The sequence below is a fragment of the Danio rerio genome, chromosome 2 (genome assembly GCF_049306965.1).
Source record: "Danio rerio strain Tuebingen ecotype United States chromosome 2, GRCz12tu, whole genome shotgun sequence".
Classification (NCBI taxonomy): Eukaryota; Metazoa; Chordata; class Actinopteri; order Cypriniformes; family Danionidae; genus Danio; species Danio rerio.
In genome coordinates this window covers 27,549,067-27,572,055 of record NC_133177.1, presented here as the reverse complement: position 1 = coordinate 27,572,055, position 22,989 = coordinate 27,549,067, and the positions used below count along the sequence as shown (strand labels likewise).

The following is a 22,989-nucleotide window of genomic DNA, read 5'->3' as shown; positions in this document are numbered from 1 at the left end:
GTAAACATCTACTCTAATTGTAGTACATTTTTGTATTTGCATGTTTTGTGAGAACTTGCTTGAGTGTTTGTTAAAACTGATAAAGATGTGTTCTCAGTTTGTCACTGTTTTCCTATTTTAATGTGTTTTCTCAATTTGAGCTTTCTCGGCCACCATTGTAAAACTCTAAACAACGTCAAATTTCAGCTCCTCTACATATTCAGTCTGCATTATATAGCATGTTCTCTGGTCCTCATCAAATACTAAAATTTATATTGATACTGATATATACACTCACCATTCACTTGATTAGGTACACCTGTCCAACTGCTCGTTGACGCAAATTTCTAATCACATGAAATCACATGACTCATCCTGCCTTACATCAAAGGTTCAGGCTGGTGGTGGTGGTGTATTGGTGTGGGGGATATTTTCTTGGCACACTTTGGGCTCATTAGTACTAATTGAGCATCGTATCAACGCCACAGCCTACCAGAGTATTGTTGCTGACAATGTCCATCCATTTAGGACCACAGTGTGTCCACCTTCTGATGGCTACTTCCAGCAGGATAACACGCCATGTCATTAAGCACGAATCATCTCAGACTGGTTTCTTTAACATGACAATGAGTTCACCGTACTCAAAAGGCTTCCACAGTCACCAGATCTCAATCTAATAGAGCACTTTTGGGATGTGGTGAAACAGGAGATTCGCATCATGGATGTGCAGCCGACAAGTCTGCAGCAACTGCGTGATGCTATCATGTTAATATGGACCAAAATCCCATAGGAATATTTCCAGTACCTTGTTGAACATATGCCACCAAGGATTAAGGCAGTTCTGAAGGCAGAAGAGTGTCCAACCTGGTACTAGTAAGATGAACCTAAAAAAGCGGCCAGCGAGTGTATATATCATATTATATATTTTATTTATTACTAAATATATTTTAATATTTAAACATAACATAACTGGGGGTTGTGCCCCTATAAAAGGAAAATTTAGAATCATGTTTAAATGTGCCAAGCTTGCACTTACTTGTCCCGGGGATGCGCTTGTCAAGGCCCTGGGAGTCCCGGGGCCCTTCACCAAAAGAAGGTACGGGAGTAGGAGTGCTACCTTTCAGCCCATTCTCCTTTGCCCCATTACCTGCCGGCACAGGCAGAGAGTTGGCAGGGGGAGACGGACTTCCTTCAGATTTCTGCTGATTCTCCTCAGCCTGGAGACAATAAACAAGAATTCAAGAAATGGGTGCCAGAGACAAACATTTGTTTGTGTGTGTATGTGTGTAAGGGGATTATATAAAACAAACAAAATGCAATACATTAACATTGTGTTTATTCTTAACTGCTATGTTAAAAGTTAACAAAACTGACATAAACTGACTTTCTATTATTTTTATGTTAAACATATATGCAAGATGCAATATTTTCAATAGTTATTATGGTCAGTTTTCATCAGTTTTTTTTTAAAGAAGGCTCTTATGCTAATAAAGGATGTATGCTAACTATGATTAAAGCTAAGGCTTCTCAATTGTATCCAGAATCAGAATAAGCTTCCTCTCAAAAATACTACATACATTTCAATATCTTTGCCATATCTGGATGCTTTTGTTTTAGGTGTCAGGTTGAGGTAGCTTTCTCATAAAACACTTTCGCCCACTAGAAACTAAACATTATGAATATCATAAATTCCACCCAAAAAACAAAACAAACAAACAAACAAAAACTTAGTAGTGTTCATAACCAAGTGCAAAGAAAGAAAATCTGAATGAAAATAAAATACAAAATACCTAAGCACTTCTATATGGTGCAGGAATATTTATCACTATTTGTAAGGCTTGATTTTCAGTTAGCATATGTTATATGGTCTGTGTGTTTTTACCTTACCCTGCTTTGTTAAAATGCTCAGTCAAACTTAACTTGCAGAAATGCACAAGAGCTTTTTTTAATATAAAAGTGTTAAGATCACCAGCGATCACTTCTTGGAAGATCGATGGTGAGCTACAAACTCATTCATGAACTACAAATCCCCTCATGCCGTTTCACACACCGGTCACCATTCTACACTGATCACACATATACAGCTGACTCTCATTTTTATTGATTATCTGGACTTAACTGTATATACAACCTACACACATTTCCTGTCACTGTGTTTTTGGCTTAGTCGAAAATTGTTGTTTGTTTTGTTTGTACTTTTGGATCAATGCATTGTTTATGACCTTATGACTGTTTTGACTATGATTTTGGATTGATTGGATTGAATTTGATTCTTGAGTTTTCCTATTTTTGTCCATGATTACCTGCACAAATACTTTCTTTAATAAATTATTATTAAGCTGCACTTGGATCCTACCACTCTTGTCTTCCATGCCGAGACCCAAACATGACAAAAAGTCCCTAAATGTGTTTGCTAGTAGATATTGCATGATGAACAGTTTGTAATTTCTTTGGTTTTAATAATTATTATTCATTCATTCATTCTTCATTTTCTTGTCGGCTTAGTCCCTTTATTAATCCGGGGTCGCCACAGCGGAATGAACCGCCAACTTAACCCATCTCTGGGAAACATCCACACACACTTATTTACAGACACACTCATACACTACGGACAATTTAGCCTACCCAATTCACCTGTACCACATGTCTTTGGACTGTGGGGGAAACCAGAGCACCCGGAGGAAACCCACGCAAACGCAGGGAGAACATGCAAACTCCACACAGAAACGCTAACTGAGCTGAGGCTTGAACCAGCAACCCAGCGACCTTCTTGCTGTGAGGCGACAGCACTACCTACTGCGCCGCCTAATAATTATTATAGATATTATAACACATACAGGAAAATGTAGTATCAAAAATAAAATAGTGTGCATTGCTAATATGCAATGTTCTCTTAATCTATTTTAGCACCTTTGAATTGTTGTCTCCTGGTTCATGTCCTACATTGTCCATTGATCCCATTTTGGTCTTGGCCTTGGCGTTAACCTTATGGGATTCAATCTTCACATCACCACCACCTAAGAGAGATCAATCATCATTCATATTTACTGCGCATATTCACAGTGAGATTGAATTTGCAGTAAAAGGCAGCATTACAACTGATCCACCCCTACCTGGCTTGTGCTTTATGTTGTCCTTGGATCCACATTTTGAGGTCACTTTGCTCAAGTCAACCTTCTTATTTAAAATCTGAACCTGTTGAACAAGAGCAAAGAGCTTGTTTTGAGAATATATTGTTAGAGAAAAGAACAGCTGAGAGACCATTTGTGTAGATTGTGGTTTTATAAGTCATGCATAATGAAAAAAGTTAAAAAGTTCATTAAAATGTATTGATCTTCAGAACACTAATGAAGATATTTTGAATACAATTAAAATGCAATGAGAGAGATTTCTGTCTCTCCACTGAAAGTCTATTCTTCATCCAAAACTCAGACACTTCAAAGCTTTGATAAAAGGATGACAATATATTCATGTTCCCCTTCGGTTGGGGAACTTCAGTGCCATGAATGGGAGGATTCGTATCAGAAGCCGCTTATCTGGAGAGTATTGAACGGGCCAATGAATGAAATTAATTGGCAGCGTAAGCTTGCGCAGGTGTGCGACATCTGCAATCATCTCAGCATATAAGCACACCTGAAGCCAGCAGACGCCATCCTTTTCGCTTCAGATCCTTTCTGAGTGAGTCGATGAGGGTTCCTCTTGCTGATCAGCACTTCAGAGCGAACGAGTGTGTCTCCCGGTCCAGAGTGGGTCTTCGCGGTGGCAGACGGTCGAGCTGGGTTACTCCCTTGCCTGCGGTTCTTTGGGTCCGGTCCTCCAGAGCGGTGCGTATAGTTGCAACTTTCCTAAAAGAGCAACACAGTCGTGCAGCACGTCCTTTTCAGGATGGCGCTCCGACTGTGCGTTTCTGGATGCGGGGGTTTCCTGTCTCCGGATGATGGACACGATCACTGCATTGCATGTTTGGGGGTCCAGCATGTTAATGCGGTGCTCGCGGGCGGTTCATGTCGTCATTGCGATGCCATGACCGTTGCACAGCTAAGATCGCGGCTAACTTTCGCAAGAGAGCGAGCCACCCCAGTTGCCTCCTGTTCTAAAAAAGCAGCGGGCGCTCGGGCAGATCTGAGGGTTTCAGCGGGAGCTAATCCGCCGCCCACGGGCTCGCGGACCTCTCGCTCCTCACGGCGCTCCATCCAAGCTTCGGGTGGTGAGAGTGATCCGTCTAACCAGATGGTAGCTCTCACACTCGCTGACACCGGAGATCAGATGTCCTCCGCGGCATCGGAGGGTGGGCTTTCACTGTCCGACGAAGATCCGGACCCGCTCGCCCCCTCCGGGCAGGTGAGCGCTGTCAAATCGGATCCTGAAGCGGACATGTTAGCCGTGCTTTCCCGGGCTGCTTCGGCCGTGGGGTTGGAGATGGTTTATCCCCCAGCTCCGCGGCCGGACCGACTAGATGGGTGCTACGTAGAGGACCAGAAGGCGAAGCCTTCGAAGCCTCTCGTCCCCTTCTTCCCGGAAGTGCACAGTAGGCTCACGCAGTCCTGGAGGGCACCTTTCTCTGCCCGTGCTACGAGTGCCTCCGCCCTCACCGCCCTTGACGGCGGAGCTGCCAGGGGGTATGAGGCGATCCCGTCAGTGGAGCGCGCTATCGCGGTCAATCTTTGTCCGCGCGGCGCCTCTACGTGGCGGGGTTTGCCCCGCCTCCCGTCCAAAGCCTGTAGGTTGTCTGCCTCCCTCGGAGCCAGAGCTTATAAGGCTGCGGGCCAGGCTGCTTCTGCTTTGCACGCGATGGCCACCTACCAGCGCTACCAAGCGCAGGCGCTGGCCGAGCTGCACGAGGGCGGGTCCAACCCAAGCTTATTACATGAGCTGCGCACCGCGACCGACTATGCTCTTCGGACTACTAAGTCCGCCGCGTGTGCGCTGGGGAGGACGATGTCCACACTTGTGGTTCAGGAACGCCACCTCTGGCTAAACCTGGCCGATATGCGCGACGTTGACAAAGTTCGCTTTCTTGACTCGCCCATATCCCAGGCTGGCCTGTTCGGCGACACCGTCGGTGAATTCACCCAGGAATTCAAGGCGGTGAAAGAGCAGTCGGATGCGATGGGCAATGTCATCTATCGGCGTGGCCGTAAGCCCGCTCCGCCCGCCGAGCCATCCACCTCCGCTGTTCCTCGCCGAGGGCGCCCGCCAACGAGTGCTGCCCCGCCCCCGCCTGCGCCTCCGGCCAAGCGGGCGCGGCGTTCACCTCGAAAGCAGGCAGCCCCTCCTGCCCAGGGCGCCGTTAAGTCCGGTAAACAGACCGCGAAGCGTCCCTGAGACAGGCCATCCGGAGAAGAGGAAACTTGCTCTTTCCCCGCTGGAGGGCGGGGCCCCGATAACAACGGTACTTTTCAGTGCCACCAAAACATCAGTAAAAGAGCACTTTTTCCCTTCCCCGGATGTGACTGCACGAGTTCTGCCAGTCCGGGACGCGCTGCCTTCCGGCTCGCAGACTCTACGTGCTTCGCCAGTGGCTCACGAGCGCTGGGGGGACGGTCTCCCTTCCCTCAGCCCTCCAGCCCCCTCTCCGGAGTCAGGGTGCGGAGCCAGAGCGAATCGCTCTCCTCCAGCTTTTCCGCGGGACCCTCGTGCTTCCCGGATCAGCACACCCATTCCGCGCTGCCCCACCGCTGGTACGTCAGCGATTGTAGCGATGACTCCATTAGCGAGGGCTCTGCCTGCCTGGTTAGCGCGGGCCAGCCCCTCGCGGTGGCTCATACGCACAATCAGACTCGGTTACGCGATTCAGTTCGCGAAACGGCCCCCCAAGTTTACGGGCGTGTATTTCTCCAGGGTCAACCCCCTGTCCGCCCCTGTCTTGCGAGAGGAGATTGCTGCCCTCCTGGCGAAGGGTGCAATCGAGCCGGTTCCTCCAGCCGAGATGGAGAGTGGGTTTTACAGCCCATACTTCATCGTACCCAAAAAGAGCGGTGGGTCACGGCCAATCCTAGATCTGCGCGTTTTGAACCGCTGTCTGCACAAGCTGCCGTTCAGAATGCTCACGCAGAGGCGCATTCTCCAATGCGTTCGTCCTCGGGATTGGTTTGCAGCCATAGACCTGAAGGACGCGTATTTCCATGTCTCCATTCTTCCACGCCACCGCCAATTTCTGCGGTTTGCGTTCGAGGGTCGAGCGTGGCAGTACAAGGTCCTCCCCTTCGGGCTCTCTCTGTCTCCGCGGGTCTTCACCAAACTCGCGGAGGGTGCCCTAGCGCCCTTTCGGCTCGCGGGCATTCGCATACTCGGTTATCTCGACGACTGGCTGATTTTAGCCCACTCGCGGGAGCAATTGATTGTGCACAGGGACGAGGTGCTTCGGCATCTCCGCCTACTGGGGCTTCAGGTCAACCGAGAAAAGAGCAAACTCGCCCCCGTGCAGAGGATTTCTTTTCTCGGGATGGAGCTGGACTCGATCACCATGGTAGCGCACCTCTCCGAGGAACGCGCTCGCCTGTTGCTGAACTGTCTGAGGGAGCTCGACAGCAAACTAGTGGTCCCACTGAAGTTCTTTCAGAGGCTCCTGGGGCATATGGCATCCGCAGCCGCCGTCACGCCGCTCGGGTTGCTCCATATGAGACCACTTCAGCACTGGCTTCACGATCGGGTCCCCAGACGCGCATGGCACGCGGGCACACACCGGGTCTCGGTTACTGCGCTGTGTCGCCGCGCCCTCAGCCCTTGGAACGACCCCTCGTTCCTACAGGCCGGTGTGCCTCTAGGACAGGCGTCCAGCCATGTTGTTGTTTCAACAGACGCTTCCAACACGGGTTGGAGGGCCGTGTGTCGCGGGCATGCGGCTGCGGGCCTCTGGAAGGGTGCCCAGCTGCATTGGCATATCAATCGCCTAGAGCTGTTGGCAGTGTTCCTCGCTCTCCACCGCTTTTTACCGGTGCTGGAGCGGCAACACGTGCTGGTCAGGACGGACAGTACGGCGGCGGCGGCGTATATCAACCGCATGGGGGGTATGCGCTCTCGCCGCATGTCTCAGCTCGCCCGCCGTCTGCTCCTCTGGAGTCACCCGCGGCTGAAATCGCTGCGCGCCATTCACGTCCCAGGCACGCTCAATCGTGCAGCCGATGCGCTCTCACGACAGCTGTTACGCCCTGGAGAATGGAGACTCCACCCCGAGTCTGTTCAGCTGATATGGGCGCGATTCGGGGAGGCCCAGATCGATCTGTTTGCTTCCCCCGAGAACGCTCACTGCCAGTTGTTTTTTTCCCTGACCGAGGGCTCTCTCGGCACGGATGCACTGGCCCACAGCTGGCCTCGGGGCATGCGCAAGTATGCGTTTCCCCCAGTGAGCCTGCTCGCGCAGTTTCTGTGCAAGGTCAGGGAGGACGAGGAACAGGTTCTGCTAGTTGCGCCCCTTTGGCCCAACCGGACCTGGATATCAGAGCTCTCACTCCTCGCGACGGCCCTCCCCTGGCGGATCCCTTTGAGAGAGGACCTACTCTCTCAGGGACAGGGCACCATCTGGCACCCTCGCCCCGATCTTTGGAACCTCCACGTGTGGTCCCTAGACGCGAGGAAGACTTAGGTAACCTACCGACTGCGGTGGTTAATACCATCACTCAGGCTAGAGCCCCCTCCACGAGGCGCGCCTACGCCCTGAAGTGGAGTCTATTCACTGAATGGTGCGTCTCTCGCAGAGAAGACCCCCGAAATTGCCAGATTAGTGTTGTGCTCTCTTTCCTTCAAGAGAAGTTGGACAGCAGGCTGTCGCCCTCCACTCTCAAGGTTTACGTGGCCGCCATCTCCGCTTATCATAACGCGGTAGCTGGCGGCACCGTGGGAAAGCATAACCTGGTCATCCAGTTCCTTAGGGGTGCTAGGCGAATTAATCCATCTCGCCCCCCTCTCATGCCCTCTTGGGATCTCGCCCTCGTTCTCACGAGTCTGCGATCCGATCCCTTTGAGCCACTCGAATCAGTATCTCTAAGATTTCTGTCCCTGAAGACAGCTCTGCTGGTTGCGTTGGCCTCCATCAAGAGGGTCGGGGACCTGGAGGCATTTTCGGTCAGTGACTCGTGCCTGGAATTCGGGCCGGATTACTCTCACGTTATCCTGAGACCCCGCCCCGGTTATGTGCCCAAGGTTCCTACCACCCCCTTTAGAGATCAGGTAGTGAACCTGCAAGCGCTGCCCCCGGAGGAGGCAGACCCAGCCCTTTCTTTACTTTGTCCAGTTCGCGCTCTGCGCATTTATGTGGACCGTACTCAGAATTTTAGATCATCTGAGCAGCTCTTTGTCTGTTATGGCGGTCGGCAGCAGGGAAGTGCCGAATCGAAACAAAGATTATCCCACTGGATTGTGGATGCCATTTCACTCGCTTATTCGAGTCGAGGTCAGCCGTGTCCCCCGGGAGTACGTGCACACTCCACTCGGAGCGTTGCATCCTCTTGGGCGCGTGCACGCGGCGCCTCTCTAACAGACATCTGTAGAGCTGCGGGCTGGGCGACACCCAACACATTTGCAAGGTTTTACAATCTGCGAGTGGAGCCGGTTTCCTCAAGGGTATTAGGTAACCCTTTGGTGATTGAGGAGACAACTCGGTAGGGTGTTGAAACACGCTTGCTGCGCCATTCTCCCTAACACGGAGGTACGTGCGCCTTTTTTATCTGTCAGTAAAGTTCCCCGTCAGGTGAGCCCTGCAGATTCCTCCGTGGCCCCCAGCACTGACTCAGCGGAGGAGTCACTTGCTGGCCCACTACGTTGTAGGTCTGCCCGCTGGTCAGCCCGCGTTTTGGGTATAGGTGCCTGCTATGCGTGATCCCCACTAGGCGATCCCATATGCTTATTCCGCCACGGTTAAGTCCCCCCCCTGGGCGGACCCGTGTCTTCCCTCTCTGCTAACCACTCTTTGCTATGCGTACTCCCCCTTTTTAGGGCTAGTCCATAGGTAAATTCTGCCATCTATCCCCCCCTTGGGTAACGGATGGCCTCCGCAGCGTCCTCCCTATCGGGATTGCACGCTTCCCAACGTACTGTCGTATTTCCTAGAATTATCTAGATGCTCACGACTTCCCAAAAAATATATCTAAATCCGTAAAACTTCTGTTGAAGTAGGATAAATTAGGGCCAGGGACACGTTGGAGGACCGCGCCCCCCATGATGTGGGTGCGTCACGCTTGCTTGACTATCTCCTCATCGGGGGTGTTGGTAAGGTGCAGTCATTATGGCGCTTTCCATATTCTCCCATTCATGGCACTGAAGTTCCCCAACCGAAGGGGAACGTTCGAGGTTACAGAAGTAACCCTTCGTTCCCCGAGGAGGGGAACGGAAGTGCCATATTCCGTCGCCATAATGACTGTCCCTTAGCTGTTTGAAAGTCTCTTCAGCTTAAAAGGATGGCGTCTGCTGGCTTCAGGTGTGCTTATATGCTGAGATGATTGCAGATGTCGCACACCTGCGCAAGCTTACGCTGCCAATTAATTTCATTCATTGGCCCGTTCAATACTCTCCAGATAAGCGGCTTCTGATACGAATCCTCCCATTCATGGCACTTCCGTTCCCCTCCTCGGGGAACGAAGGGTTACTTCTGTAACCTCGAACGTTTCCATGACCTATAATGAATATTGAAACAGGTAGCTGGTGTATCAAGCAGTCCATCCAGAACTCTACAATTCTGCAATCACTGAAATTAATGCAAAAATCTAGCAAATTGTGCAAAATTCATTTAAAGAGCACCTATTGTACCCTTTTTCAAGATTAAGGATAATTCTTTTGTATCTCCAGAATATGTCTGTAAAGTTTCAGCTCAAAACACGCATCAGAATATATATTCAACCTTTCAGAATATTGGAATTTTCTGCTCTGAACACTATGTAGCCGTTTTTGTGGCCCGTGCTTTTAATGGTAGTTCTCTTCGCCCACCATTCCCACGTCCCTGTCAGAGTGTGCCTCAATCTCCGGCTGCGTCAGATAGACAACACAGTGACAGACATGAAGGAAGCAGATCTCACATAATGTTTGTGAGAAATACTACAATAAAGAACTTTCCCAATGATTATTTGATGTATTTTTTGTCAAGTTAATTCAAGCCTTTCTGCATTGATGAGTGACACACAATGTCGTTACAAAGTTCACGCACACACACACACACAGACACACACACAGCGCGCGTGTTTAACTTTGCACTGTGACAGGATACATGTTTATATCCACTGCTGTATAGATACCTGTTATGTTAATGTACAAAATAAACCTGATTTAATGTCGACAAACCGGTATTGAAGCGTTCTTTTATAATTGTACTGATATGCGGCTAAAGTAAAGACTGTAAAATTGCTGCAATTCATTACAAACATTCAAGTTTTAAACTTGTAAAACTCATTCTGGCTCACCTTTGATGATGATTGATTATCACAGAGAGCTGAGCAAATCAACATGGGAGGGATTTGGATCTATTTTAACATCAATAAATTTAAAAAAGAGCCTTACTGTCTTTATATCAGCCGAATATGATAGTGGACACACTATACTTACACACAGCTCTGCCCAAACTGTTATAAAATATGATTTTCATCATAGGTGCCCTTTATTTTGGCCAGGTTATGAGGGTGTTAAAATGATTGAACATTTGTCTAAATTCCTTCTGTGTCACCTGCATTGTTTTACAGTTTATCAAATAGCATTATATTTGCTTAAAAGTGCTAAATCAAAAATTGAAACAAAATCTGTCATTTTATTCCACAATCATCAGAAATCTTTACTGCATAATCCAGGAGGGTCTGACTGAACACTGAGAAGTCAAAAAACAGCCACAGACAGTATTTTAACAGGTACAGCCTAGTGACTGCATTTGAGGAATAACATAGGAATAAGTGGGAAAGGGATAATATATAAGTGAAATAATAGCCTGATTATAACAATAGGCAAAAATCATGAAAATATGTGATAAAAAACACTGTGTGGAAACAAAACCTTTTGATAAATAGGATGTAAAAATTCAAATGACAAACAAAAATCCCTGAAATTCCATGACTTGGACAAAATAAAAACATAATTTTCCATGACTTTAAATGTTTAAAATAGACCTTTTAAAATTCTATGATATTCCAGAAATTCTATGACCTGTGGGAATCTTAGTGTATGATTGAAAGTTTTACGGTTTCAGAGCGACACAAGGAACTGACAGTTTTTTATTTTATGGAGAACTAACCATTTAACAAGTTATTATAAAACAGAGTTAAAAATGACAACGTGCACCTACATTTCCTCCACCTGGAACATGCTTGATATTGTCCTTGGAGCCACATCGGGAGGTGATATGGCTGAAGTCCAGCTTTTTGTGGACGATCTGAACCTGAACACAGAACAGAGGACACATTGTCTTAATTTCTTCTACTGTTACACATGCAAACAGACTGACACTGAATCTATGAAAGTTGTTAGTGTGTTATAAAATGTCATTGTAGAAAAAGTAAAGAGTATTACAATGCCAGTGAAAACACAAAATCATGTTCAATATACATTGAACTGTGTAAAATCAAGCTACTCAATTATTAGTTATTTTTAATTACTTCATTCTCTTAACGTGTATATTATGTGTCTGCCCTCAGGTAGATTCTGATAAAAGCATTGTCTGCTGGGTGAATTTCTTTGTGTGACTCATATATTTGTTTGGACAGAGTAACAGCAGGTCAGGAACACTTTGTCTGACTCAGTGTTTGTTTTTCACGGCCTAAAGCTCACTTTATTGCGTTAATCTCAGGTAATGCTAAAACACTCAAGGGTCTACAGTCTAACTCTGTTACATTTGACCTGCAGAATCGGACCACTCCAGGAAAAGCAAATGTAATTTAGTGTTAACTGCATAGCTCAAAGGTTATGCCCGAAAACAGATGAATTTGCTGAAAACAAAAAACAAGACGATGATCCTTTGAGCAGAAACACAAGTAGATATAAAGTCTATTCAGTTATTAACATGCAAAGCTCATCTGAAAATAAAAATGACATTTTAAAACAACAGGAGGCTGCAGGTCATCGTGTGAAACACATATGTATTTAATTTAAGGGTGCTTATAAGTAATATTACATGTTTGCAACACCTTTTCAACAATAAAGTTTTTCACATTTTTTTAGAATAGCAAAGTTATCTAGTATTATACTATTAAAACCTATTATGCAGTGCATCCGGAGAGTATTGATAGCGCTTCACTTTTTCCAAAATGGATTAAATTAATTTATTTCCTCAAAATTCTACACACAATACTCCATAGTGACAATGTGACATTTTTTTTTTTTAAATTGTTGCAAATTTATTACAAACAAAAAAAACCTGAAAAAAAAATCACATGTACAGAAGCATTCACAGCCTTTGGCGTGAAGCTCTGAATTGATACATTCTGTTTCCACTGATCATTCTTGAGATGTTTGAGCAGCTTAATTGGAGTTACTCTGTGGTAAATTCAGCTGATTCAGCTATAAGATCCCAGGGTTGACAGTGCATGTCAAAGCACAAACCAAGCATGAAGACAAAGGAATTGTCTGTAGACCTTCGAGGCACAAGGCTGGGGAAGGCTACAGAAAAATTACTGCTTCTCTAAAAGTTCCGATGAGCACAGTGGCCTCCCTCATCCGTAACAGGAAGATGTTTGGAACCACCAGAACTCTTCCTAGAGCTGGCCAGCCATCTAAGCTGAGTGAGTATTAAACATCTCTTGAGAGATCTGAAAATGGCTGCTTCCCATCCAACCTGATAGAGCTTGAAAGGTACTGTAAAGAGGAAAGGGCAAAAATTCCCAAAGACAGGTGTGCCAAGCTTGTGGCATTATATAAATACTTGAGACTGAAAGGCTGCCAAAGGTGCATCAACAAAGTATTGAGCAAAGACATTAAATACTTATGTTTATTTGATTTTTCAGGTTTAATTTTTTTTTTTTATAAATTTGCAACAATTTCAAAAAATCTTTTTTCACATTGTCATTATGGGGTGTTGTGCATTTAACACAATGTGTTTAAGGAAATAAATAAATTTAATCCATTTTGAATTAAGGCTGTAACACAAAAATTTTTGGAAAAAGTGAAGCGCTATGAATACTTTCCGGATGCACTGTATGCCCCCAGTTAATAAAATAAATAGAATATAATATATATAATATAATGCGTATAAGTATTTTTTAAAAGACATTTTATAGCCCATTTTCAGGCTATATTATGTTTCCCAAAAATTGCCAGAGTCTCCTGTGTAGAAAGCTGCAAGAAAGGTAAGCTGCACATTATACAGTATGCGCAGTGGAAAACAATTTGTTCCTTAAAGACAAAAGCAAAAATACAATAATCTAATGTAGGCTAAGAAATCAATTGCAGTCTAAAGTCAATCCTATTGCTAAGTCTGTATAACATGCACTTACACTTTTTTTCATTAGTGCAGAGCTTGAGAACAAACACACTATGACATTTAACTGGTATCAATGGTTAGCCAGACTCTATGAATAGTCCACAAAATGTGGCACAATGCTTACTGGTGAATAACTGAGCGACAGAATGGTGCAGTGCTAAATTTACAAATGACATAATTTCTATAAAACTCATGGAAATGTTTATGTACAACAACCACTGTTAATGTGTTTCCTTATCCAGAGAACCCATACTTTCACCCTAACTGCATTACACAAATGCTCAGTGTTAAGTGGTTCTGCGTACACTGGTAAAAATGTGGGTTGTGTAAGCAGGTTTGAAGAGGATCTGATGATCTTTGGAAAGACAGTGAGATTAAGAGCAGGAAAGAGAGAGAGAGAGAGTGATAGCGAGGCAGTGAGTCAGGCAGATGTCATTGGGATGGACTCACTTTGCCCTGGCTGGTCTTTGGCAGAGCATCGGTCTTGCCCTGGGCTGCAGAGACCTGAGGAGACAAGCACCCCTTTAGCCAGTGCAGTGCAGGGAGGAAGAACAGAAAGCTCAGGGTCACAGGTCCAAGAGAGGGAGGAATAGGATGTACCACAATGACTGGGTTATGTGCTAGTTCCAATCAGTTTGTGTGTCATAAAAAGTACAGGGGGAATCACACTTAAAGGAACACTCCACGTTTTACTTTTTACACATTGCCTTAAACAGTTGCGTTTTACCATTTTGAAACCTATTCAGCCGATCTCTCATTTAGGAGCAGTTTTAGCTTAGCATAAATCATTGAATTGGATTTGAACATTGGCATCTCAATCAAAAACAGGGTTTTGATAATTTTCCTATTTAAAGCTTGACTATTCAGTTACATCATGTACTAAATAAAAATGTGCTATTTTCAAGGTAAATATGGCTAGGAACTGTTCTCTTATTCTGGTGTAATAATCAAGAAATGTTGCTGCTGTACCATGGCTGCAGCAGGTGCAATTATATTATACAGCACCTGAAAATAATCCCCAGCTAGGTAACAAGGTAGCATCGCTGCATAATATAAATGTGCCTGCTGCAGCCATGTTACTGTGGCAAACTGCCTTAGTATAGCATGTAACAACAAAATGGTCAAGCTTTACATAGAAAAATTATCAAAACTCTTTTTTGAATTATTTTAGGAAGATGCTAATGGTCTAATCTGATTCAATGATTTATGCAAGAACCTTCCCCAATGCCTTAGGACAGGGATGTCCAAACTTAGTCCAGGAAGGCCGGTGCCCTGCAAAGTTTATTTTCCAATCAGACACACCTGGGTTAGCTAATCAAGCACTTACAGTACTAGACTTTCTAAAAACATCTATGCAGGTGTGTTGAGTCGAGTCTGCAGGACACCGGCTCTCCAGGACTGAGTTTGGACACCCCTTCCTTAGGAAGTCTATGAAAGGCTGTAGATTGAATTATATGTGAATGTCTTTATACATGTTCCCCCATGTTCTCTTTAGAACTATGAATCTAGAAATGAATGGTTATACAATGCTCAGGATAATGCAGAGACATTCATTGTGTACATGTAATGTCAATGTGTCAAGCAAAGAAATGAGATTACTTAAAACTACAGTCTTACAGATACAAATAGTGACAGTTATATTATGCTACAAACTATTGAATGCTTTTTAAAATGCTGTTTTCACACCCAAAGAGAACATTCATTTACACATATTAACATATTCATTTTTAATGTTTTTTAATCAGTTTTTTTTTGTGGCAGAAAGTACCACTGTTTATTATTTACATACATAGTATTAGTTATGTATTAAAAACAAAAAACTTATTGCTTTCATTGGAGATAATATTTTGGTAATCTAAATGTCATACAATAAAATTAATGATTATAAAAGTAGATCTTACAATATATAGCTATATGAAAAAAATAAATTTTAATGTATGGGTAAAACATTTCTTTTAATCTTTTCTTCTTCAAAAAATATTTATTTATTTTCCCCCTGAAAGTCATAAGTTTGAAGTAACAATCATGAAAATTATGACTTTTCAACACTTAGTGAACTACCCTTTTAAATATTAATGAAAGACACAACCCAGAGAGCAAACATTATGCTAATAAAAGATATCATGAAAGACTTTAATTTTAATGATGCACTGAGACCTTTAGCAGGCAGTCATTGTTTGAATACAAATATATGGAAAAATATGGAAATAGCCGAATCAAATGTTTTGTGTTTTTTAGACTTTCACAGATACAAATCCAGTTTCAAGGTCATTTCATAGAGCTGGTGAACAAAAAGCTGGTGGGGAGATGGCTATGGAAGACAAGCAAATTTATTCAACACACATACTGTAAGGAATTCTCAGTGTACAAAATAAAACGGAAGGCTAAATTTTCTATTGACGCAGGTGAATGTCAATCACAGCACATTTATAGAAGCCGTGCATTTATGAGCTTAGTCAAAACAGACTAATGCTTAAAGTTCATGGTTGATCAAATGAAAAATGGCAATTTACATTAACCAGATGAATTTGACACATACGGTACATAAAAGAAGCAACATTAACAAAATTAGGCCATGTTTACACTAATACGTTTTAGTTTTAAAACGAATAGGTTTTACTATGGTTCCGTACACACTATCGCGCTTTAAAGAGGCCATTTCTAAGCTTTAGAATTCTAGCTTTTTCTTCTATTAAGTGACCATAGTTCAGTCTTGCATCCTTTGCTTGTTAGTTCAGATTTCGCAATTTTGATATGGAAAACAAACTTCCGAGGATGGGTAAATTTTCATAGCGAGCAGGGTACTTCATCATTTAACATTAATCACATCACCCAGGCTACGTTATCTCACTATATCAACATTAAAATGAAAACATGATATAAGGAACTGTCTAATTTCATTTTGATATTAACAACTTAACAGACACCAAAAATGTTAAGGCATCGTGTAGCTACATATTTACATGACCGCCATCTTCACTGTATGCATATTTATAACAAAATGGAGCCTATAGGCTAATATAACTGCCTCCTTTAATTTTCATTGAAAAATATGAAACATATTCCTGAATATCAGTTTTAATAATCAATAATGGCAATCAATAATGTAGTAAAGTTATACAATATAAGAAATAAAGGCAAGCAATCAGTCAATGTGCAGAATCAGTTTACATGGTTACATAAATGAATATATTATCTTATCTTTGCGCTCTGCCAAAACGCTTTACCTAAGAACAAGTAATAGATTCAAAAGGTGAAGAGTCGTTAGATATAAACAAGATGAATTAAATATTACGTTTTAACAGCTATGATGTGATGAGGGTTTGTCAGTATATACTTGATGAACTGTCCGAAGTGCGCTGCTCTCACCTGGGGAGGTGGCCGCAGAGCATCTGACAAACGCATACATTGCAGCGCATGCCAGAGTGTGTGTTTGGTCACATGATGTGTGTTTTCAGCGGTATAGTGTGGACGGAGCTCTTTTCAAAAATGCTAGATGAAACACCAGAGTGGACGTGGATCGTTTTCATCCTAAAACACCATTTTAAAACTAAAACGTATTAGTGTAAATGGGGCCTTGGAGATTTTATATTGCTGCACTATGGAGTGGAGAAACTATGGCACCATTTTGGATACAGTAACACGAAAACATATTAGCATTTCCAGTTCCATCGCTCTGATCCATCGAGTCAAATGTCTTTTTTAAATAAGATTTTAGTTAAAAACATTTAAATAAAGTCTGTGGTAAACTCAAATAAACTCGACAAGTCATTGGGAGTAAGATGGTCGTGATGTAGAAAGCAAGTGACCAGGGTGTAGTTCGCTAATAGCTTAAGGTTAGCTTTTTTGTGGTTGCACCTGTATTTAGGATTTAAAAGTCTTAAAAGTTACATTATTTTGTGAAGATAAGCTTAAAGGACAAAATGTGTAAGTATAATGATAATAAAAAAATCCTGTAGGAAAATCATATGGGGATTTTATCAAGGAAACCAGTGTAATGCTAACAAGCAAGCTCAAATGGACACCATAGTTTCTCGACTCTATTGGCAGCAACAGTACAAAACATGAGCTTATGATTGTGTTTTGCCAAATAATATATCAAACTGAATCTAAAATCATGAGGTTCAGAGTGATATCTAATATATAAGTCTCATTATTAAGTTCAAATTATTTAATTCTTTGCACACATGGAGTTTCTCCAGTTTCTGCACTGAACAGTCGAACTCACCTTGCCTCCTCCAGGCTGGTACTTCATGTTATCAGTGGAACCGATCTTGGAGCGCACATTTTTCAGATCGGGTAGTGGTGCGTTGGTGGCCCGGATGTTTCGGGGGGCTCGAGGCACAGGAGGCTTCCTCTCTAGAGGAGTCTGCTTGGGCACAGGGGGTTTGGTGATGCGGGATGGGCGAGGGGTCCCGTTGGTGTCTGCTGTGCTGGTGGCAGAGGGTGGTGTGCGGGTTGTCCTTGGGGTTGCTTTAACTGTGAATACATAAAGAAAAAAGGTAAAGCGCATGTTAAAAACTGCAGCAGAAAACATCAGAAATCCAGGATGAATACAGTATGCATGAGAGGAGAAAAATCATGTAGTCATTGACCTCATAAATGTTTTTTCTTCCTAAGCCACCACAGAAGTGCCAGGCCCTCATCTGAGTGACAAGGTTTTGGGCTGTTGTGTACACAGAGATGAAGAGAGGAGTTGAAGGCTCTATCAGCATGATGGTTTGAGACAGGCCTCTGTGAGTAAGTCTATCCCTGACTATGTCAGCAGCTTCAGATCTGATGACTAACAAATGCACTAGTCAGTGTGTGTTAGCTCAGAACTGCTGTGTTTTCATGAAACAGTGGAGGTAAACTTCTCACCCCGCTCTTTAAGCCTCCATTAAAGCTGTATTCAGGAACAGCCACTGGCAAGTAAGCACCTTTATTTGCACATAAGCACCTCTGCTGACCACCGCAAAGAGGATCTCTCCTCACTTCACTCTCTTTAGTGTTGAATTCTGTGGCTGTTTATTTGAGCAGGATGCATTTTTCATCATCATTTAAATGTGTTTAATTGTTGTTCTTCATGTCTCTGCTAATTGAAGCATTTGTCTTAATATGGTGCTTTTTTGTTGTGCACTGAAAAAAAGAGACATTCATTTAATTTAGTCTCATAGCCTTGTTTGGTTTAATGATTCATATCACATTTAAAATGGATTAAGTACTGTTGTGACATAATTGTGAATAAAATTAGGCCAAAACCAAAACCTTTTTGGAGTTCATTCAAGGAGACTCCAACCACCATTGCTCTGTGGTGATGATGGAATAGATATACTGGAATAGGCTCAGATTCTCCCCCTTATTTGACTTGGAAATATATATTTTTTTCTGTTCAGTCTATCAAGGTCAGACATCTGAGACTAAAAATAAAAATGTAAAAGTGACTGAACCGCTGTCATTATTAGTTGTCTTTAAGTTATTATTCTCCAGTTAAACGATTTAGGATTTTGAGTCAGTTTTGCTTGTCAGTGAACCAAGACTCTACAGTATATAGTAAATGCTGCTCCATCTAAAAGAAAGTGCTGGAGAATTACTAGAATGCTTTTGTCTAATCTCCCAGCCCTAGCAAACAGTATACTATTGCTCAGGATTTTTAAATTATTCATATCCCTAAAAGAAAAATCGTAAGTATATTAGAGCCTTTGTTGGAGAGCTGCTGGTTCCCTCCTTTTCTATTAGCTGTTATTTTTATGCTGTATGTAGTGAATATCAACGTTATGACTTTTACCTTTTATGTGATTTTATTTATGATGTTGCTTAACCAAACCTCTACCCTATGCAACAAAATAATTTGGAGAAGAAACTTCTCTGATTCTCACCTGGTGTTGTCTTTGTAGTTGTCTTTTTTGCATCGCCTGCTTGGTTTTCATTCTTTGTAGCTGTGAAACACAACGATGCGTTAAACTATGCCATTTTTAAAGTCAATACATACATATGCCTGACTTTAAATTCTGCTTAACCTTGGCTACTGCTAACTTCAGTCATGGTAGTGACATCAATAATAATGAGAATGAAAATAAGGCTTTACAGGACAGAAGTTTAATGTGTTTAAATGATTTTACTGGTGTTTAGCAAAATGCTAATTGTTTACAAAATATTTCTGCAGTAAAAAAAACGTCATTAAACTATTTTGAAAATTATATATGTTTTAGGAACTTTACTAAGGTTTTCATCCATCTAAAATAACTTCAGCCCTGACTAAATTATATATAAGGTAACAACTCACCAGAGGAGCGTCGGGCAGAGGTGGTTGTTGGGGCGCTAGTGCCATTTTTAGAGTTGGAAGCAGAAGCAGCTTTAGCCTTTGGCACTGGAGGGCGACGCTGGCTTGCTGTAACAGTCTCAGACGACTGAAGACAACAACAAGACAGCAGAATGACAAATGACCAGGGATGATGAGTTGACATCAAGAGGTTGATAATAGGAGAGAAAAACACAGTGCCTTAAAGTCTGTATGAACCGGAGGTCGCTGAGACCTGCTGTTTGTTGGGGATATCTACTAAAAAACTGAATATTGAGTAGGTGGTGGGGATTTATTTTTGCACAACATTCCCTCATAGCAAACTGGGAGTAAGTATGGTGTGCTTAAGAATATTGTGGATGAAGCCATCAAACTGATGTCAACAGAGAAAAACATACAGTACATTCTCAATAAAAAAGCATTTGGCCAGACTTTGATTGAAAATTACCAAAACTATTTTTTCCAGTTGATTAACTTGCACAAATTAACTGTTCACATAAAGAATAACATTAGCTATGTTTCCATATAAGATTCTAATTAAATTTATGCACATAACTGGAATATCGCATATAAGACATGGAAATAAAGCAGTGTTTCCATCCAAGTAGTCAAAGAGTACAAAATTGTCACTTCCTGTTTAACTGGCGCCAAATATCAACAGTAAAAATGAAATTTGCTGCATTAGAAGAAGCTGTTTGAATCTTTTTTTTATTTAATAAATGACTTGTGCCTCAGAAGACAGTATGCTGACACGCAATGAACACGGTAATGACATGTGAAGGCATCAAAAGCGGAGCACAGACACTCTTGACAATTATGGAGGTAATTAATGATATAATAACACTAATACTGGCGTTTTAGAATGACCAAAACAACTTAAATTTTTTTTTACATTGTGGTCAGCCTGCTGGATTGTTCATTCACACCAAGCGGCAGTATCCTGCTTTCCCTCGTGAAGCCAGTACAGAAGTAACTGAAACTGCAATTCATTGACTCGCCTTTGGGGGCTGGCTCCAGGAACTCCAGATGTTCACTGACTGCCATGCTAAATTGGCCAATTTTACAGCTGATAAAAACATGTTTACAGCCTGGTAAAAAAGATGGTTTTGGTGCATTTAGCTACTTTTATCATTCATGACAACTGTGAGGAGGTGAACTTTTTTTTATAACTGATCCGTTTAATTTTTATTAAGCTTAGTTTGTATTGTCTTATGTGGCTTTACAAAGTCAACTGCCTTTTGGAACTATTTCCTACAATTAACAGATAATATCATTCAAGTGGCCTCCATTTCCCATGTGAGTGAAATTATATACTTATATACCATTTCTATAAATGTATAACTGTCCCTGTAGCTCCACTGACTCTCTGCCTCCTTGCCCTTTTTTGGTAACCCTCAGTTGGTGCGATGTCACGTGAGAAAAAATGCCGATGGTTGGCCACGCCTACTTTTAGCTTTATTTGTGCTTTCCAGAAACCTATGGGTGACGTCACGCATACTACGCTCAAATCTTTTACAGTCTATGATTCACACACATTTTTAACATCACATGATCTCTTAAAACAAAATCACATGACTTTTATTAATGCGCATAGCAGAATTAGTTCGGTAAAAGTGTTTCCATCGTAGTTTATGTGCATCTTTACTAATAGAATAAAAAATGTATCCTACTCAGGTTTGCGCATTCGTTTTTTATGCGCATTTTCAAAATTTATGCGCATTTTGGCGTTTCTGTCAATCGATTTTTTATGCAAATATCCAAAATGTGCATAAAAATAGTTGGATGGAAACATAGTTAATGTGAGCTACAAAAATTAAAGACAGTACATTTTAATTTCACACAGACTTTAAGGGTGGTTTGATGGTGATTGTTCAGTTAAAGAAGACACTGACTACTTGAAAAGAGTAGCCACATGATCAACCTTCATCAGCAATTTGGTATTAGTGTGGATATACTTTGAATTTCTAACATCAACAAGTCAATTAATTCATATATATAATTTCATAACAAAAATTTCCCCTAACTGAAAAATCACCAGTAGAGTTAACAAGTATAGAAGACACTGACACCAGAAAAAAAAGGTGAGAGTGAATTACAGAACAATCATATTCCACAAGCTCCATGCAGTTGAAGAAAAGGCAGATCCTAATCACAATAGAGAGGCATATAATTAGTCCCATCAAATGATCTATCATTAAGAGAGTGTAAAAGAAACTGAACTCATATTTTATCTGTTGGCCTAAAACATGCCTCTCTCTTGAGATTTTGCTGGTAATAGGAATTGTCGAGTTAACAACGACACAAACGACAAGCCATGGGCAGATTGTAAGGGAAGAGATGGGCATTGGAGAAAGCCACAAATGGTCTCTCCATTGATTGTAGACTGAGTGCCAAACCACAGATGAGGGAAATGGCATTAACTCACCTTTGCCTTATTCTCAACAGTAGACGAGGGGGTTTTCTTGCTGCCAGCAGTGGGGGTAGTTGCCTTGGGAATAGGGCTTTTTTTATTGGCAGAGTTGGTGGTGGGAGAGGTGCGTTTGGTGGCACCTGCACTGTCGCCAGTGGACAGCGAGTTTGGTCTCGCTGAGCTTTGTTTGGTTGATGCAGCTGAAGGCTATAAGTATGTTTTTGCAAAAAGCACAAAAGAAAAAACTAGATGCAAACATGGGAGCGTGATAAAATCAAGGTAGCAGCAATGGGTGTACAAACTTTTCAGAAATCACATAACCGTGATTTTGGGCAACTGATCTTTAATAAATATTTATTAAAGATGAGAAAACCCTTATCTTCTCAAATGTGGCAGAAGCACATTAGATGAATAAATATAGATCTGTTTTTTACATTTACCTTAGTCTTACTATCCGGACTGGTCACCTCCTTGCTTCCGTTAGCTGTTGGAGACTTCGCAGGTGTTTTTGCAGCCGTCACATTCTTTTCAGTTTTGACTGTCTTGTTTACTTTCTCTCCATCGTTTTTCTTCTCCTCTTTCTCCTTGTTTGTCTTCTCAGGTTTGTCTGCTTTCTCATTTTTCTCAGCTTTAGTATCTTGCTTCTCCTCCTTCTCAACCTTCTTCTCATCTTTGATGATCTGCTCACTCTTCTGAGTCTTCTCCATGCTGTCTGTTTTCTTAGAGATGTCTTCTTTCTTGTCGAAGTGATCGATCTTCTCCATCTTCTCAGGCTTGTCTTGCTTTTCAATAGTGTGGAAGTTGTCCACCTTTGGAGCAGGTTCCACCTTCTCCATTTTGTCCTTGGCTGTCTTATCTTCTTTCACTTTGAAAACAAGACAAATGTTCATATTTAGTGAAGCAGCCCAGCAAGCATTTTTTGTTTTTAAA

General features: G+C 42.5%; 1 protein-coding gene across 8 annotated transcripts in view; it reads right to left on the bottom strand.

The window, feature by feature from the left end:
- map4l (microtubule associated protein 4 like) overlaps positions 1–22,989 on the bottom strand; it is a 75,228-nt gene that overhangs the window by 10,608 nt on the left and 41,631 nt on the right. For 2 of the 8 annotated variants that reach the window (XM_068213958.2, XM_005171245.6), the window contains exons 2-11: positions 22,500–22,924; positions 22,075–22,266; positions 19,635–19,758; positions 19,228–19,287; positions 17,598–17,848; positions 13,820–13,873; positions 11,240–11,332; positions 3,093–3,174; positions 2,890–2,996; positions 1,016–1,196 (exon numbers count right to left, since the gene is read on the bottom strand). In XM_068213958.2, the coding sequence (XP_068070059.1) occupies positions 1,016–1,196; positions 2,890–2,996; positions 3,093–3,174; positions 11,240–11,332; positions 13,820–13,873; positions 17,598–17,848; positions 19,228–19,287; positions 19,635–19,758; positions 22,075–22,266; positions 22,500–22,924 (1,569 nt within the window). The remainder of the gene's footprint in view (positions 1–1,015; positions 1,197–2,889; positions 2,997–3,092; positions 3,175–11,239; positions 11,333–13,819; positions 13,874–17,597; positions 17,849–19,227; positions 19,288–19,634; positions 19,759–22,074; positions 22,267–22,499; positions 22,925–22,989) is intronic. The other 6 variants (XM_005171247.6, XM_073925704.1, XM_073925739.1 and 3 more) reach the window with 3 other exon arrangements.